This window comes from Erpetoichthys calabaricus, chromosome 6 (genome assembly GCF_900747795.2).
Source record: "Erpetoichthys calabaricus chromosome 6, fErpCal1.3, whole genome shotgun sequence".
Lineage (NCBI taxonomy): Eukaryota > Metazoa > Chordata > Cladistia > Polypteriformes > Polypteridae > Erpetoichthys > Erpetoichthys calabaricus.
In genome coordinates, this window is record NC_041399.2 from 212,017,665 (window position 1) to 212,037,705 (window position 20,041).

General features: G+C 43.4%; 1 protein-coding gene across 1 annotated transcript in view; it reads right to left on the reverse strand.

Moving 5' to 3' along the window:
- Positions 1-17,232, reverse strand: part of kcnq3 (potassium voltage-gated channel, KQT-like subfamily, member 3) — a 279,579-nt gene extending 262,347 nt beyond the window's left edge. Inside the window, exon 1 of the mRNA XM_051929023.1 lies at positions 16,847-17,232. Within this exon, the coding sequence (XP_051784983.1) occupies positions 16,847-17,163 (317 nt within the window). The 5' untranslated portion in view covers positions 17,164-17,232. The remainder of the gene's footprint in view (positions 1-16,846) is intronic.
- Positions 17,233-20,041: the final 2,809 nt, after the last annotated feature.

Genomic DNA, 20,041 nt, shown 5'->3' on the forward strand with positions numbered 1-20,041 from the left:
GAGTTCTGGGTTCTTCAGGGGCCTTCCCATATTATGGAATCTATGCCACGAACAGGCAAAGAACAGGCAACTGTGGCTACAATTCACACGGGCTCACCAAAATTGAACAATAGAAGATCAGAAAAACATTGCCTGGTCTGCTGAGTCTCTTTCTGCTGCAACATTCAGATGGTGGGGTCTACAACATGAAAGCAGGGATCCATTCTGCCTTGTATCATCGGTTCAGGCTACTGGTGGTGCTGTGATGATATGGGGGATATTTTCATGAGCAAACTTTAGACCCTTTGGTACCAACTGAGCATTATTTAAATGCCACAACCTACCTGAGTATTGTTGCTGACCGTGTCCATCCCTATATGACCGCCATCTTTTGATGGCTCCTTCCAGCAGGATAACGTGCCATGTCACAAAGCTCACATCATCTCCAACTGGTTTCTTGAACATGACAAGGAGTTCACGGGACTCCAATGGCCTGCACAGTCACCCGATCTCAATCCAGTCGAGCACCTTTGGTATGTGGTGGAATGGGAGATTCGCATCATGGATAAGCAGCTGACAAATCTGCAGCAACTGTGTGATGCTATCATGTCAATATGAAGCAACATCCATGAGGAATGTTTCCAGCACCTTGTTGAATCTACGTCAAGGCAAAAGGGGGCCCGACCGGGTACTAGCAAGGTGTTCCTAATAAAGTGGCCGGTGAATGTGTATATGCGTATTATATTATGTATATATATATATTATATATACACAGTGCATCCAGAAAGTATTCACAGCGCATCACTTTTTCCACCTTTTGTTATGTTACAGCCTTATTCCAAAATGGATTAAATTCATTTTTTTCCTCAGAATTCTTCACACAACACCCCATAATGACAACGTGAAAAAAGTTTACTTGAGGTTTTTGCAAATTTATTAAAAATAAAGAAACTGAGAAATCCCATGTACATAAGTATTCACAGCCTTTGCTCAATACTTTGTTGATGCACCTTTGGCAGAAATTCCAGCCTCAAGTCTTGTTGAATATGATGCCATAAGCTTGGCACACCTATCCTTGGCCAGTTTGGCCCATTCCTCTTTGCAGCACCTCTCAAGCTCCATCAGGTTGGATGGGAAGCGTCGGTGCACAGCCATTATAAGATCTCTCTAGAGATGTTCAATCGGATTCAAGTCTGGGCTCTGGCTGGGCCACTCAAGGACATTCACAGAGTTGTCCTGAAGCCACTCCTTTGATATCTTGGCTGTGTGCTTAGGGTCGTTGTCCTGCTGAAAGATGAACCGTCGCCCCAGTCTGAGGTCAAGAGCGCTCTGGAGCAGGTTTTCATCCAGGATGTCTCTGTACATTGCTGCAGTCATCTTTCCCTTTATCCTGACTAGTCTCCCAGTTCCCCACAGCATGATGCTGCCACCACCATGCTTCACTGTAGGGATGGTATTGGCCTGGTGATGAGCGGTGCCTGGTTTCCTCCAAACGTGACGCCTCGCGTTCACACCAAAGAGTTCAATCTTTGTCTCATCAGACCAGAGAATTTTCTTTCTCATGGTCTGAGAGTCCTTCAGGTGCCTTTTGACAAACTCCAGGCGGGCTGCCATGTGCCTTTTACTAAGAAGTGGCTTCCGTCTGGCCACTCTACCATATAGGCCTGATTGGTGGATTGCTGCAGAGATGGTTGTCCTTTTGGAAGGTTCTCCTCTCACCACAGAGGACCTCTGGAGCTCTGACAGAGTGACCATCGGGTTCTTGGTCACCTCCCTGACTAAGGCCCTTCTCCCCCGATCGCTCAGTTTAGATGGCTGGCCAGCTCTAGGAAGAGTCCTGGTGGTTTCGAACTTCTTCCACTTATGGATGATGGAGGCCGCTGTGCTCATTGGGACCTTCAAAGCAGCAGAAATGTTTTTGTAACCTTCCCCAGATTTGTGCCTCGAGACAATCCTGTCTCGGAGGTCTACAGACAATTCCTTTGACTTCATGCTTGGTTTGTGCTCTGACATGAACTGTCAACTGTGGGACCTTACATAGACAGGTGTGTGCCTTTCCAAATCATGTCCAGTCAACTGAATTTACCACAGGTGGACTCCAATGAAGCTGCAGAAACATCTCAAGGATGATCAGGGGAAACAGGAGGCACCTGAGCTCAATTTTGAGCTTCACAGCAAAGGCTGTGAATACTTATGGACATGGGATTTCTCAGTTTTTTTATTTTTAATAAATTTGCAAAAATCTCAAGTACACTTTTTTCACGTTGTCATTATGGGGTGTTGTGTGTAGAATTCTGAGGAAAAAAATGAATTTAATCCATTTTGGAATAAGGCTGTCACATAACAAAATGTGGAAAAAGTGATGTGCTGTGAATACTTTCCAGATGCACTGCATTTTATATATATATATATATATATATATATATATATATATATATAGAGAGAGAGAGAGAGAGAGAGAGAGAGAGAGATCACTATATAATGAGATAGATAGAGTGGAAGGCACTATATAATGATAGATAGATAGATAGATAGATAGATAGATAGATAGATAGATAGATAGATAGATAGATAGATAGATAGATAGATAGATAGATAGATAGATAGATAGATAGATAGATAGATAGATAGATAGATAGATAGATTTTAGCGTAGTTGGTAAGATTAGATAGATGTGAAAAGCACTATATAATAGATAGACAGACAGTAATACTAATACACACACACACACACACAGACAGAGTATTGAGTAAAACAAACTAAAATGTGTCATCTTGTAATTGAGACGCCAGTTAACACATTAAACTGATCATTTTGACATCAACATGTCTGTAACGTCGCTGACTCCGCCATATGCTAAGCATTGAATTATTTCAAATATCTGCACGTAACCACCCATATTTTAACATGAAGGTCTCAGCCTTCCCGATGAGTGCTAATGTCAAATGTGAATTCAGAATTCCTCCTTGCACTCAAAGTGTAAAATCTTTGTTTTAAACGTTTCTCACACAAGTCTCTCCCAAGTGAGCTGCTGTGACCACAACTTGTCACTGTGCCCCTCCTAGTGTCACTAGCGCAATGACTTGCCTTCCTTTTGCACTTTCCCCTTTTCGATGCTAACCCACATTTTCTAAACTTTGAAATAAAAATAATAATAATAATAATAATAATAATAATAATAAAATGACCAAATTCAAAATCAATAATACTCTCGAAATTCCTGTGTCTAAGCAGATTTAGAACATGTCACCTTTCTGCCAGTTTTTCAAGGTTAACGGCGTCCAGCCCGTCCTGCCCGCTTGCTGATTCACACAGAAGGGACACCGGAGCAGAGGGGCCGGCGGACTGACGACATGAAAGTTTTAGCAGGTGGTCCTTTCTTTAGACCCAACACAGCTTTTCAGAAGTTGCCATAAAATGAATACGCCTAATAATCTTTAATAACTGTTGTCACAACTATGGGGATTCTGTCGTAACAATTTATTAAGCCATCTGTTCCATGCACCACTTTCATGGTTCATAAACTCACCATTTCTCAGTCTACCTCCTTCAGAATACCGGAGAGCACTGTATTTTTCAGGACCATCAAATGAGAAATGCTACTTTAAAATTTTAGATGTACTGTACAGTATAATGCCTGTGCCGTGGCCCACCATCTTTACGCCTTTAATGCACTCTTTCCTCTGACCTTTCCACGCAAGTGCAGTTCACCTTGTATAATTGTGGAGATACTGTATTAAGTGCTGTGGGAGTGAATGAAGCGCCTTTATTATTTATTTTATTACTTATTTTATTCTAATAACGTGAGGTGTATTGCTGGGTCTAATGTTTGGGGCTCTCTGGTGCCCTCTTGTGGTTACAGTCTTCATTTTTGTTTTTTTATTCTCTCTTTGATTTGGTTGCTTTAGGCCAGGGGTCCTCAATTACAGCCCTGGAGGGCCGTAGTGGCTGCAGGTTTTCCTTCCAACTAGTTTCCTAATTAGATGACAGCCCTTGCTGAAAACAAAACTTGGCATTTAACTATTTGGCTTGTTAGTGCTTTCATTCATTAAAGAAAAATTTTAATTGCACTGTAGTGTTTCCTTCTCTGAGAACAAATCCATGGGTTTTGTGGACCAGAACAGATTTAAACTTAGCGGTCCTTTCAACGAATACTTCATGGTGGATATGCACATATTGATTTATTAGTAAATAAATGGGTTCTAATTAAGGAATTGGTTGAAGTGAAAACCAGCAGCCACTGTGGACCTCCAGGGCTGTAACTGAGGACCCCCTGCTCTACAATGTAACTAACGTTTGTCTCTGATGAATGAACGCGCTAACAGGGCATAGAATTAAATATCAAGTTTCATTATCAGCAAGGACTGAGTTCTAATTAGGGAACTGGCTGGAATGAAGACCTGTAGCCACTGCGGCCCTCCAGGACCGTGACTGAGGACCCCTGCTTTAGGCCCATCTGGACTTTGAACTTGAGGCCTGTTCCTCTTCGTGTCTTTTTGAATGATCGCCACATGGACCCTTTCCCACCCTGCACGTATCTCCGTGCTCCCCTGGCCGTCAGGATCTCTAGTCTGAATCTGGCCCTTTAGTGGGTCACTATCCTCTTCAGCATTGGCAGAGTCTTCTCAGCTCACCCTCAGAAAGAGGGGTCACCCAATACTGATGAAGAGATGAGAATCTGGTCTGAGCTGAGTGGTGTGCAGCAACACCATAGAGACTTTCAGATTTATTGTTTGGTTTTGCGTTGGCCTGCACGTCGCTCAAACACAGAGAGTTAGCATGGCTGAGCTGGCTTTAATATCTAACCAAGTCTCCAGCATCTTGTCAGCTGTCCACTTTAACGGCTAAATATCCATAATGGCCATCTTCATGACAGGTTCAGCTTCAAAGAGCTGACAAAATTGGCAGACGGCCTTTGTTCACTGATCTGCCTGAAAAGGGGCCATACTCAGCCACGCTCTAATGGCTTGGGAGCAGCGCCGAGTCTCTCCTTATTTATTTTTCTTTTCTTCTTCTCCTCCATTAAATTTACACACTTGCTGAAATGCATCCAAAAACATCTTAAAAGTAAAAGTATTTTAAATATACATTTCTGGTACAACTGTCTCTGTTTTTGATCTGTTATGGTCAAGGTGGGGTTTCTCCTCTAGTTCATGTTCAAGTCAGGGATGTCATAAAATGGTAAACATCCATGGAAAAATGAAATGTTCCTTGTCTTACATAATCCACGGTCTAAACTGCTTATTTCAAGTTCTTTGTTCTTCACTTTCAATATCATTCATTGTTTTCCTAAATATCCCATCCATCTCCTACCAAGCCGGATTACGGGGACAGCAGTCCAAACAAAGACTCCCAGATTTGCCTTTTCCCCCCACCACCTTCTCGTCCAAGTCTTGAGTCCTGGTGCTTCCTGTCTTGCTACAGTGCATCCAGAAAGTATTCACAGCGCTTCACTTTTTCCACATTTTGTTATGTTACAGCCTTATTCCAAAATGGATTAAATTCATTTTTTTCCTCAGAATTCTACACACAACACCCCATAATGACAACGTGAAAAAAGTTTGAGATTTTTGCAAATTTATTAAAAATAAAAAAATTGAGAAAGCACATGTACATAAGTGTTCACAGCCTTTGCCATGAAGCTCAAAATTGAGCTCAGGTGCATCCTGTTTCCCCTGATCATCCTTGAGATGTTTCTGCAGCTTCATTGGAGTCCACCTGTGGTAAATTCAGTTGACTGGACATGATTTGGAAAGGCACACACCTGTCTATAGAAGGTCCCACAGTTGACAGTTCATGTCAGAGCACAAACCAAGCATGAAGTCAAAGGAATTGTCTGTAGACCTCCGAGACAGGGTTGTCTCGAGGCACAAATCTGGGGAAGGTTACAGAAAAATTTCTGCTGCTTTGAAGGTCCCAATGAGCACAGTGGACTCCATCATCCATAAGTGGAAGAAGTTCGAAACCACCAGGACTCTTCCTAGAGCTGGCCAGCCATCTAAACTGAGCGATCAGTGGAGAAGGGCCTTAGTCAGGGAGGTGACCAAGAACCCGATGGTCACTCTGTCAGAGCTCTAGAGGTCCTCTGTGGAGAGAGGAGAACCTTCCAGAAGGACAACCATCTCTGCAGCAATCCACCAATCAGGCCTGTATGGTAGAGTGGCCAGAAGGAAAACCACTCCTTAGTAAAAGGCACATGGCGGCCCGCCTGGAGTTTGCCAAAAGGCACCTGAAGGACTCTCAGACCATGAGAAAGAAAATTCTCTGGTCTGATGAGACATAGATTGAACTCTTTGGCGTGAATGCCAGGCGTCACGTTTGGTGGAAACCTGGCACCATCCCTACAGTGAAGCATGGTGGTGGCAGCATCATGTTGTGGGGATGTTTTTCTGCGGCAGGAACTGGGAGACTAGTCAGGATAAAGGGAAAGATGACTGCAGCAATGTACAGAGACATCCTGGATGAAAACCTGCTCCAGAGCGCTCTTGACCGCAGACTGGGGCGACGGTTCATCTTTCAGCAGGACAACGACCCTAAGCACACAGCCAAGATATCAAAGGAGTGGCTTCAGGACAACTCTGTGAATGTCCTTGAGTGGCCCAGCCAGAGCCCAGACTTGAATCCGATTGAACATCTCTGGAGAGATCTTAAAATGGCTGTGCACCGACGCTTCCCATCCAACCTGATGGAGCTTGAGAGGTGCTGCAAAGAGGAATGGGCAAAACTGGCCAAGGATAGGTGTGCCAAGCTTGTGGCATCATATTCAACAAGACTTGAGGCTGGAATTGCTGCCAAAGGTGCATCGACAAAGTATTGAGCAAAGGCTGTGAATACTTATGGACATGGGATTTCTCAGTTTTTTTATTTTTAATAAATTTGCAAAAAACTCAAGTAAACTTTTTTTACGTTGTCATTATGGGATGTTGTGTGTAGAATTCTGAGGAAAAAAATGAATTTAATCCATTTTGGAATAAGGCTGTAACATAACAAAATGTGGAAAAAGTGATGCGCTGTAAATACTTTCCGGATGCACTGTATATGGTTGCGAGACATGGACGCTATCCAGTGACCTGAGACGAAGGCTGGACTCCTTTGGTACTGTGTCTCTCTGGAAAATCCTTGGGTACCGTTGGTTTGACTTTGTGTTGCTCATGGAGTCCCGAATGAGGCACATGACCTGCATTATGAGTGAGTGTCAGTTACGATACTACGGCCATGTGGTGCGTTTCCCAGAGGGTGATCCTCCTCGTAGGATCCTCATTATTGGGGACCGGAGTGGCTGGACCAGGCCACGGGGTCGCCCATGTAATACCTGGCTGCGGTGGATAGAGGGTCATTTCCAGAGGATGAGACTGGACCACGTGTCTGCCTGGGGCGAATCCCGAGTTGTTTTGTCATGTAGTGGGTGCGGCAACACACTGTACCAGTGCATGCTCCCCAACTTGACTTGACTTGACCTTCTCGGACTCGGATACCAAGGCCAATAATCCCTCCAGAGGGTCTTGGGGTCTGCCACAAGGTCTTCTCACCATCCTAAACCATCAGGACATCCAGGAGGCATCCTAATCCAATGCTCATTCAACTTTTCAGGAGGGATATCGAGGCATTTCCAGGCTAGTGGAGAGATATAATCTCTCCAGCATGTCCGTGGTATTCCCCAAGGTCTCCTCCAGGTTGGGCATACCTGAAACCCATCTGCAGAGAGGTGTCATGGGACGCATCCTAATCGGATACACAAACAACCTCAACTGATTCCTTTCAATTTAGAGGAGCAGTGGCTCCATTCTGAGCTCCTCCTGAAAGTCTGCATTTCTCACCCTTTGCCCAAGATTGAGCCCAGAAGACTGTGTGAAGGAAGCTCATTTCAGCTGCTCGTATCTGTGCTTTTGGTTCTTTGGGTCACTACTCAAAGCTTGTGGCCATAAGTGGGGGATTGACCGGTAAATCGAGAGTTTTGCCTTTCAAGTCAGCTCTCTCTTCACCATGACTGACAAGAACAATATCTGTATAACTGGAAGAATAAGATGTCATCCAAAGAACGAACCGAGGGTCAGAACAAGGAGACGAGTAATAACAGTAACCAAACCTGGGAAGCGTGAGACAAAATCGCAGTCAAGAAAAATTGCTAAGAGCTTAAGAAATTAGAGAACTCAAGGTAAGTAGAGCAGAACCCTGATTATCCACACACTGATTAGCCGAGGCGAGTACGGTAGAAGAACATCCGAGCAAAGACTAATCAACGTGAATTCAGTACAACAAGATTATCCGCATCAAGATTAATCAAGTCGAGTACAGTAGAACCTCGATTATCCACACACCAATTAACTGAGGTGAGTACAGTAGAACCCAGATTAGTGTACACCGATTAGTCAACGTGAATTCACTAGAATGCCAGTTAACCGAGGTGAATACAGTAGAGCAAGATCATCCCCATAAAAATTAATCAATGAGAATACAGTACAAGATTATCCACACCAAGATTAATTGAGGCGACTACAATAGAACCCCAATTATCCACATACCAATTAACCGAGGTGAGTACAGTAGAATTCAAATTACCTGTGCACCAATCAGTCAACGTGAATTCAGTAGAACCCTGATTATCCACATACCGATTGACCGAGGCAAGTACAGTAGAACCTAGATTATCCATGTACCGATTAGTCAACATGAATTCACTAGAATGCCAATTATCTGAGTTGAGTACAGTAAAACAAGATCATCCGTGTAAAGATTAATCAACAAGAATTCAGTAAAACAAGATTAACCGTGCCAAGATTAATCGAGGTGAGTACAGTAGAAGCACATCGTCCGCACAAAGATTAATCAACATGAATACAGTACAACAAGATTATCCGCACCCAGATTAATCGACTTGAGTATAGTAGAACCACGATTATCCACACACCAATTAACCGAGGTGAGTACAGTAGAACCCAAATTATCCATGCACAGATTAGTCAACGTGAATTCACTAGAATGCCAGTTATCCACATACCTATTAACCAAGGTGAGTAAAGTAGAACAAGATCATCCCCGTAAAAATTAATCAATGAGAATATAGTACAAGATAATCCGCACCAAGATTAATCGAGGTGATTACAATAGAACCCCAATTATCCACATACCAATTAACCGAGGTGAGTACAGTAGAATTCAAATTACCTGTGCACCAATTAGCCAGCGTGAATTCAGTAGAATCCTGATTATCCACATACCGATTGACCAAGGCAAGTACAGTAGAACCTAGATTATCCATGCACCGATTAGTCAACATGAATTCACAAGAATGCCAATTATCTGAGGTGAGTACAGTAAAACAAGATCATCCGTGTAAAGATTAATCAACAAGAATTCAGTAAAACAAGATTATCCGTGCCAAGATTAATCGAGGTGAGTACAGTAGAAGCACATCGTCCGCACAAAGATTAATCAACGTGAATACAGAACAAGATTATCCGCGCCCAGATTAATCGACTTGAGCACAGTAGAACCCCGATTATCCACACAACAATTAACCGAGGTGAGTACAGTAGAACCCAAATTATCTGTCCACCGATTAGTCAACGTGAATTCAGTAGAACCCCAATTATCTGCATACCGATTGACCGAAGTGAGTACAGTAGAACAAGACCATCTGCGCAAAAATTAACCAATAAGAATACAGTACAACAAGGTTATCCGCACCAAGATTAATCGAGGTGAGTACAGTAGAACCCAAATTATATGTGCAGTGATCAGTCAATGTGAATTCAGTAAAACTCCAATTATCTGCATACCGATTGACCGAAGTGAGTACAGTAGAACAAGACCATCTGCGCACACAGTTCAAGTGTAATAAGCTACTTCTCTTATAATTCATAAAAGCTTTGCTGTGAATACTGTACCGAACAAGTAATTACTAAACTTTTAACATCGATTGTACCGCACAAATAGCCGAGGAGCTGGTGACTCTGGGAATGTGGGCGTGACTCACAAACTCCTTCCAATCACTTTCCTCAGATACTGTCAGTGGGTCACCAGTGCCGACCGTATATACACATGCTCTCCTCTTTTGTTCCCTTTGGGTTTTTGTGTTTATACATTTCTGTAGTTCATTAACTCTTCATCTTGAATATCACAATGAGCTGGAAAAGGAAGTGTGTTGTAGTATCCTTAAAAATGGAAGTGTGCTGTGGTATCCTTAAAAGGCAAACTGGAAGTTTTGAAATGGTTGGACTGGGTAGAAATAATTTAAAAAGTGGCTTGTGACTTAAGTGTTGGTGAAGTGTGTCACACTCCATGTCACGGAACCATCTTATAAATAAATTTGATGCTGCTCTGTGTGTAGAAGCAGTGCAGTCAGAAAGACGAGCCGAGATGTTCCGGCTGATGGGGAGATAGATGAGATAATGGTCGCGTACAATTTAGTGACTTACAGAGAACGAGCGCGAGAGAGATGTGGTGAAGCTGGTCTGAGTCATCATACGGTGAACCGTCAAACTTATAACGGGATCTAAGCCACTTGTGGATGATTTTCCTTACATTGGAATGATTCCTTCCATTTGTCTACCATGATGTAAGCGCACCCCGACGACTTATCCACGGTGACTCCCCATCATTGTCTGTCCTGAAGCAGTCATTCAGCCTCCACTATAGATAGTCTTCTCTGATGTTGTCCAGCCAATGCTTATTTGGTGTTCCTTCAGGTCTTTTGCCATAAATACGGCCATAGTGAAAGAATCTGAGGAATTCTGTCTGTTGTCATACGTACTACAAGTCCAAAGTATGACAACCTTCTCTTCTGGATCTTAAATATTATATCAAACTTGATCCCAAATGAGCACCTGATGTTTTCATTCCGTAAACACCTAGGATTTGTCTAAGTATTACCATTTCAAAAATGCTGAACTTTCTCGTCTTCTTCTTTTAGTGTCCATGTTGACTGATTTCATTTGATTGATTTCAAATAATGGGGTGATCTAATGCCAGACACCTAGGCATCCACAGCCTTCTTTCTGAAGGCCTTAGAGAGCTCTTTTGATCTTTGCATGATGACACCACAGGTGTCAACAGCAAAGAGAACTCCAGACCCTCAATATTTGCACTTTAAATAAGATAATCAGGTCCACCTGAATGCTCTACAAGGAAGTTCTAATCATTGGCCCCCTCATCCAGTACTCCCGATTCTAATTAGATGGATTTGAAGTGGTGACAAAGGGAGGGATGGACTCACTTTTGCTATGTGACAGATTTGCATTTTTCCTCATTTAGATTATGAGAATGAATCCACCTTATCAATTTGATGTGTCATTTGTTCAAGTAGGTCACCTTTATCTGCAGGCACTGTCTGTGTGGAGATCTAACATTTGCCTGATTAAATATGTTGAACAGGGGTGTACTTACTTTTTCACATGACTGCACTTTGTCCTAAAATATGTTCTGAACAAACACAATCTAATAACACACAAGTGACTGCATTGTTCTTGAATATATTGAATACTCCACTCAAATATTCACAGGTTGAGGGTGGAAAAAGTCTGAACCCCTCAGCTGATGGCTTCAACAAACACGAACGGCAGTCAGGAGGTAGCAAACGTGGAGTCCAACCAATGAAACGAGACTGGAGGTGTGGCTTAGAGATGCTTCGACCAACAAAGAGGCTCAAACATTATGAATTTGTTATTCACAGAAACCATCTGCTAATGTAAAATTTTATTCCAGAAGATCTACAATCAAAGATTGTTGATTTGCAAGATGCTGGAAAGAGTTACAAAGCCATTTCAAACTGAGTTTAGATTTTCGCTTGTCCGCAGTTAGACAAATTGTATATAAGTGGAAATGGTTTGGCACTGTGGCTGCTCTCTCTAGACATGGGTGCCAGCCAAGATGACTTGAAAAGGCACGATGAAAGATTAAAGGCTTGAAGGAATCATTAGCATTTATGTGAATTTCCCCTTGGGATTAATAAAGTATATCTATCTATCTATTAGAACAGATGAACATCTCCGTTCATGAGTCTACCATAACCACTTTTTCATCTTTCGGCTGCTCCCATTAGGGTTTGCCACAGTGGATCATCTGTTTCCAGATCTTTCTGTCCTCTCCATCTTGCTCTTTCACACCCACCACCTTCATGTTCTCTCTCACCACATCCATAAACCTCCTCTTGGGCCTTCCTCTTCTCCTCTTGCCTGCCAGCTCCATCCTTAGTACCCTTCTCTCATTTTACTCCGCACATCTCCTCTGCACATGTCCATACCAACACAAATCACACTTCTCTGACTTTGTCTCCAAACCGTCCCATCTGAGCTGACCCTCTAATGTCCTCATTTCTAATCCTGTCCATCCCCGTCACACCCAATGCAAATCTTAACATCTTTAACTCTGCCACCTCCAGCATTGCCTCACCATCACCAGCCCACATAACATAGCTGCTCTCACTACCATCCTTAGGATCTTCCGTATCATTCTTGCCGATACCCGTCTGTTGTCCACACGTATTATTCATAATGTTACAATGAAGTTGATTCTTGAGTACTTCATGAGGGTGGAATAAACCTTTTCTTTGAACGTACTTGCGTCCCTTAGAGTACTTTGTATTTTAATTTGTCACACATGTGCGCCTGTGGATCCCCTTCCTGGCTCTGCTGAGGTAAGCAGTCCCACGTTGGGTATGCTAATAGTTTTTCCCATTCTACCCACAGTACCAATTAATTATCGACCAAACAGAGGACAACAGACCCAAGCATAGCACCCTGGGCTGGCCCTGCCTTTCTGGTGGCTGGTGTTGGGTGGGTTGGGGGATCAGCTCTAGAAAATTACAAAATCCCCTGAGGAGGTGGTCTATTGTTTGATCCTGAACTTGGTCTGGATCAAGCTGCTACTATATGTGATATCCAAACCTCCCAAAGAGGAACCCTTTTCTGTCGAATCGGTCAACACACCATCATTTTCTGTTATTTGGGCCATCAAACACAGTTTTGGTTCATTGTTTTGTGCCAATTAAATGGGGACACCCAATTGATGCCCCAACATTCTGAAGTAGGTTGTGCATTCCTGTCCATATTATTATTACGAAATGGAATGATAAAGATCCGATGACTCCAACAACCCAGCATAGCTGAGGAAATTCGGAAAAGAAGACTACGCTGGTTTGGCCGTGTATGCAGAATGGATGAAAACCATCTCCCTTACCAACTGACTGTGGCGAAACCACCCAAGAACCTGGAAGGTACAACGAAATGCGGTGAAGATAACTTGGGCACGTCAAGTTGAGGATGACATCAAATGGAGGCCAAAGTGACACCGAGATCAAGATCGAACCAGCTGGTAGCAAATCGCATGGGATTTCCAAAACCCATCGGTACCTACAGGAGAAAAATGGCTCCAAGGGAAGCCTCATCCAGATGCCCGCTAAAGGACTGGTGATGATTATTATGATCTTTGTGGTGAAGCTTTATTATTAGTATCAGAAAGTAAAACGCATCATCATGACCTCCAAGGAAAGTACAAAATGCCCACATTTCGTTGCTCAAGGTGCCGTAAAATTGTGACGTCACTCATTCCCAAACGTGAGCTCTTACTCCTTACTGAGGGTTGGTGTGGGACACTTTATAGCTTCTTCTCATGCCCTAATCTAGGGTTGGACAAATTCTTATCCTAGAAAGATGTTTGGTGTAATTCCTAGAAAACCAGGGATAAACCACCCAGTCCTCAGGGGAGCCCCTAACTAACTGTCCAGATTTTTGCTAATTAGCTAAATACGGACACAGATGACATTTTATGACCAATTAATCCAGGAAAAGCAGGCCATTCCAAGCGATTCACATAATTTATCTTGGCACTGTATGTTAAGCAATACCCCAGGGACGGAGCCGGGAATTAATTTCAGGCAGGGCATGGAAAAGTTCATAACTCATATTTCTGTCTGTGATCAATCACGATTTCAAGGTGGGGTTCAAACCTGAAATCTCCCCCACCCCACACACCATCTATGCCCATGAATACGACATTTCATTTTATAAGTCATACAAGAGTAACGCATTGAGTCTTCAGAGTATTTTGGACTGAACAGAATGTAGGGACAGGAAAACTAAATAGACAAGACATTCAGTTAAACACAGCGGAGCATGGCCCACCGGGAGAACACCGAGAAGCAGATGCTGGAGGGTTTGGCCTGAGGGCATCTGGGAATCGAAGAACTAGCTAAGGACATGGTGGTCTGGTCAGCTTACTGAAACCATCATTCAGATAAGCAGAGGGAAGGAGATGGTGAAGTTGAAAGGGCAAAAATGAATTGAAACAGAATGGAGACAAACATGGGTGGCATGGTGGTACAGCTGCGGCTTTGAAATAAGGAGACCGGAGTTGGCATTTAAGGTGCTCACTGCGTGGAGCTTGCCTGCTCTCCCTGTGTCTGTGTACATTTCCTACCACAGTCCAAGAACATGCAGGTCTGGTTGATTGAAGTTGCTAAATTGACCCGTGTGTGTGTGTGTGTGTGTGCGCGCGATGGACTGGCTCCCTGTCCAGCATCATTCCTGCCTTGTGCCCAATGATCTGGGATCGGCTCCATCTGCCCAGCGACCTCACGATAAATAAGCAGGTCAAGTAAACGGATGGATGGAAAGAAAAAAACAACACTTCACAGAAAGCCCCAAGGACCCCGTACTCAACACTCGTCTTCTTCAAGTTCATGTTTTTAACTGGAAGGGCCTTTCCAAAAAATTACTGAAACATCTTTGCCACCCGTTAGCTGTCCTATAATGCTAATAATTATTTTAAACAAAGGATTGGGAAATTAAATGTTTCATTACGTCAACATTTAGAAGCGGCACACATCAAAAACCATAAAAACAAATGTATGCACTTATATTGACTGCCTTAAAAAATGAAATGAGCAGAGTGTAGCGTAACGTTAGGAGAAGACAAAAAACACCCAAACACAAAACAACTCGTGTTCACATTTCCTTCTGGGGGGGGGGAATAGCAAGGATATCCCTACAATGATTAAAATATACAAGAAATCAGGTTTGGATATCATCTCACATCCAGTTAAAATGGCAACAGAAATCACTCTTCACCACAGGAACTTAAAAAAAAAACAGCTTAGCCACTTCTGGGATCCCATAACTCGTGCAATAACTCGTGAAGAGCAAACCACGAAGTACAAAGAGTAATTAAGAAAGCGTCGGACACTTTAAGCCTCTGCGCCAACTGCTTGGTGGAGATGTGGGCACTCGAAAAAATAAACCACAAGGTGTTAAGACACGGCGGGCTCAGACATGAAAGGTACTATATGATAGATAGATAGATAGATAGATAGATAGATAGATAGATAGATAGATAGATAGATAGATAGATAGATAGATAGATAGATAGATAGATAGATAGATAGATAGATAGATAGATAGATAGATAGATAGATAGATAGATAGATAGATAGATAGATAGATAGATAGATAGAAATAGATGTTAAGGGCATGATTAGAGGTACATAGACAGATAGATGTGACAGGCACTACAAGAATAGATGTGAAATACATCATAAAATAAATGTTAAAGGTCCTATATAAAATAGAAAGCTGTTTAAAAAGTGCAATATGAAACGATAGGCATTAAAGACACTATGTAAAATGTGTATGGCTGTTAAAGGTGCTGTGTGAAATAAATAAATGTGAAAGGCACTATAAAAGTAGCTTCATGTGAAAGATGCAAGTTAAGGTAGATGTTACGTTCACTATATAAATTAGACAGATGTTGAAGAAACAATATAAATTTGATAGACGTGAAAGTCACTATATTAATAGACGTTAAAACATATGTATTAAAGGTGTAACATGAAATATATAGATGTGAAAGTGCTTTATGAAATAGATCAGTGGTTCTCAAACTGTGGGGTGGGCCCCCCTAGGGGGGGCGCGAAGATGTGAAAAAAAGAAAACAAGAATCGAAAATATGAAAAATCCATCTATTGAAACCAAAACAAATTAACTTAAACTACATTCTGATACAAGAAAAACAAGTATAGAGTTAGATAAATGTCGATAAAAGTTAAGTAGGTATAATAAAATATGCATCTATGATATATCATTAATTAAAAAAGAACAAATTGGTATTAGTGGGCTCCTTTCAAAAAAACGTTAGGGAGGCGCGATTAAAACTGTTATGAAAACTCGGGTCGCAAATACTTAAAGGTGGAGAAACGTTGGCTTAGATGTTAAATGTGCTGCAGTAAAGATATATAGTGCCTTCATGTCTATCTTTCTATCTGATAGATAGATAGAAATGAAAGGCACTATATGATTATCTATCTATCTATCATATAGTGCCTTTCATTTCTATCTATCAGAGATAGATAGATAGATAGATAGATAGATAGATAGATAGATAGATAGATAGATAGATAGATAGATGTGAAAGGCACTATATAATAGATAGATAGATAGATAGATAGATAGATAGATAGATAGATAGATAGATAGATAGATAGATAGATAGATAGATAGATATGAAAGGCACTATATAACAGACAGACAGTTACGGATGACGCGCACGCCCTGTTGCTACTTTACTTCATTATTTTCTATTTATCACCCACTCTTCGAACTTGTGGTCTTTGTATTAATTCGTAGTCTTATAAGACCACCCTGCTACTGCCTGACACGTACTGCTCACACCTCACCTGTCCGTCCCCTGCCGTCCATTAACACGCAGTTACCAATTTTTTTTTTTTTTTTACACCTAAAAGCGATCTTTGTATCCCAAAACAAACAAACCAACTACTCTACCGAGAACACGAACCACCTCACGCTGTAAACCCATCGCCCCGGTCTCCACCCCCGAGGACCCCACGCCCTCCAGGACGACTCATCTGGTTACTCACACGAACGCGTGGTAGAGCAGCGCCCATCCGCGGGGTCTTTCCAGCGCGTCGTAGATCAAGTTTTGAATCCTCCGATACTTTGCATTATTCCTCTTGACAGGTCTACCATAACCCAGGGGCGTTTTGGCCAAAAGCCCCAGACCCTGAGATCCTCGTTTGAAGTCTTCTCTGCCGGGCCCCACCAGCAAGAGGGTTCCATCTTTATCGGCTCCGGACCCCAAGCCCAAGTTGCCTTGGTCTAAGTCGCCCGTCAGCCCCGCCTTTTTGTCCTTTTCCTCTGCCGAAGCACTAACACCATTCCTGGACTTGATCCCCATTTTCTTTAGCGGTGGTGAGCGGAAGGCGTATTGGAAACTTGAAAGAGCCGCATGCCATGATCTGCGCGATTCAGCTCACATCGTCGGCGGCAGAAGATCATCTGAGCATCAGGTCCCCAAAAGCAGGAGCGAGGTGCTCAGTCTGGTTGAATGGAGAACATCGCAGGCAAGCCTTAGTGAAACGTTGCCATATCACAGTCCTGGCGGGGCGTCGGTCAGTCAGATCAGCTTCGGCTGAGTACAGATGTCCGTTATACGAACGAACCCGAAGACCTAGCCTATCATCTTCTTCATGGTAGCGGCCCGAGGACACGGATTTTCAAGATGTGCCGTCTGTGTGTTTGTGTGTGTGTGTTAGTAGGGTGAAGTCGTGCTCTCCGTTTTTTTTTTTTTGTTTGTTTCAGAGAAATCCTCGTTTATCTGGCATCTTCTGTAACGCTTCGTATGTGAAAAGGTTCATTCTGCACCGCCCGTGTTTAAGAGCCGCATCCTTTGTTGAAGGCGGATTTGACGGGCGAGCCTCCTTCTTGTCAAAGACAGACGCGTCCGCTCGCACGCAGTGCTGCCGCTGCCGCGATTGGTGCCGTGGCGCTCGCCACGACGAGAAGATCCAGATGTTGCTGGTTGGAAACAGGAGCTGCGCTGATGGGTGTGGAGGATGCGCTGGGGAGAGAAGAAGCAGAGCTGATCACACAATGTGCACGGAGCACACGTGACCACTTACACTCGCGTGTCAAAGGGGGAGGGGAGGGGGCTTTGCTTACTCAGCTAAAAGTGACCCGTCTCACCATTCGAGAGCGGCATCGATATGTGCTGCATGTCCGTGGGGAGGGGGGGGGGGGGGGGGGGGGGGGGGGGGGGGTTTAGTTTGGGGCTGGGGGGTTGAAACGACAGGACCTTACGTGGCACTGCTCCTTACTTCGTGAGTGTGAGGATCATCTCGACTGTTCACGGGAGTTGATCATCTCACTCTCTCACTGTAATTACCACGCAGTTACCAATTTTCTTTTACACCTAACAGCGATCTTTGTATCCCAAAACATACAAACCAACTACTCTACCGAGAACACGAACCACGAGCCACCTCACGCTGTAAAGCCATCGCCCCGGTCTCCTCCAACCCCCCGCCCCCCTCTCGACTGTTCACGGGAGTCGATCATCTCACTCCCTCACTGGAATTATGGAAGGCACGAACTCAAAAGCTGCGGTGGGTTGGCACCCTGCCCAGGATTGGTTCCCTGCCTTGTGCCCTGTGTTGGCTGGGATTGGCTCCAGCAGACCCCCGTGACCCTGTGTTCGGATTCAGCGGGTTGGAAAATGGACGGATGGACGAACTCAAAAGGCCTACATGGCGAACGGCCGTGTGAAAAAGTGAGTACACCCCACGAAGGTGTCTTTTTTCCTTTAAATTGTGGATATAATAAAATGTGATCTTTATTAAAACAGTATCTGTGGGTAAAGGCAATGCATACTTAATCAATTAAAAACGAAAACCTGTCATTTCAATCCGTGGAAAAAGTAAAACTACACCAATGTCACCTGCAGCAGAGAAAAGACGACACTGAGACTCTGACCATAACTCGCTTTTCCAGCCATCTTTTGTCCAATGTCTGTGTTCATTGAAACTTGTTCATTAAGGCCAGAATCCTGAAGTCATCTTTTGTGCATTTTATATGATAATCTGTCCGTCAATCTTCTAAACTCATTTCATCCTGAGTAGGTTCACAGGGAAGCAAGTGTCCATCCCAGAAAGCAAAGGTAGGAATAATCCCTGGATAAGACAGCTGTCCATCGCAGGGTGTTTACGATAATATACATTATATATATATATATATATATATATATATATACATACATACACACACACACAGTGCATCCGGAAAGTATTCCCAGCGCATCACTTTTTCCACATTTTGTTATGTTACAGCCTTATTCCAAAATGGATTAAATTAATTTTTTTCCTCAGAATTCTACACACAACACCCCATAATGACAACGTGAAAAAAGTTTACTTGAGGTTTTTGCAAATTTATTAAAAATAAAAAAACTGAGAAATCCCATGTCCATAAGTATTCCCAGCCTTTGCTCAGTACTTTGTCGATGTACCTTTGGCAGCAATTCCAGCCTCAAGTCTTGTTGAATTTGATGCCACAAGCTTGGCACACCTATCCTTGGCCAGTTTGGCCCATTCCTCTTTGCAGCACCTCTCAAGCTCCATCAGGTTGGATGGGAAGCGTCGGTGCACAGCCATTTTAAGATCTCTCCAGAGATGTTCAATCGGATTCAAGTCTGGGTTCTGGCTGGGCCACTCAAGGACATTCACAGAGTTGTCCTGAAGCCACTCCTTTCATATCTTGGCTGTGTGCTTAGGGTCGTTGTCCTGCTGAAAGATGAACCGTCGCCCCAGTCTGAGGTCAAGAGCGCTCTGGAGCAGGTTTTCATCCAGGATGTCTCTGTACATTGCTGCAGTCATCTTTCCCTTTCTCCTGACTAGTCTCCCAGTCCCTGCCGCTGAAAAACCTCCCCACAGCATGATGCTGCCACCACCATGCTTCACTGTAGAGATGATGCCTGGTTTCCTCCAAACGTGACGCCTGGCATTCACACCAAAGAGTTCAATCTTTGTCTCATCAGACCAGAGAATTTTCTTTCTCATGGTCTGAGAGTCCTTCAGGTGCCTTTTGGCAAACTCCAGGCGGGCTGCCATGTGCCTTTTACTAAGGAGTGGCTTCCGTCTGGCCACTCTACCATACAGGCCTGATTGGTGGATTGCTGCAGAGATGGCTGTCCTTCTGGAAGGTTCTCCTCTCTCCACAGAGGACCTCTGGAGCTCTGACAGAGTGACCATCGGGTTCTTGGTCACCTCCCTGACTAAGGC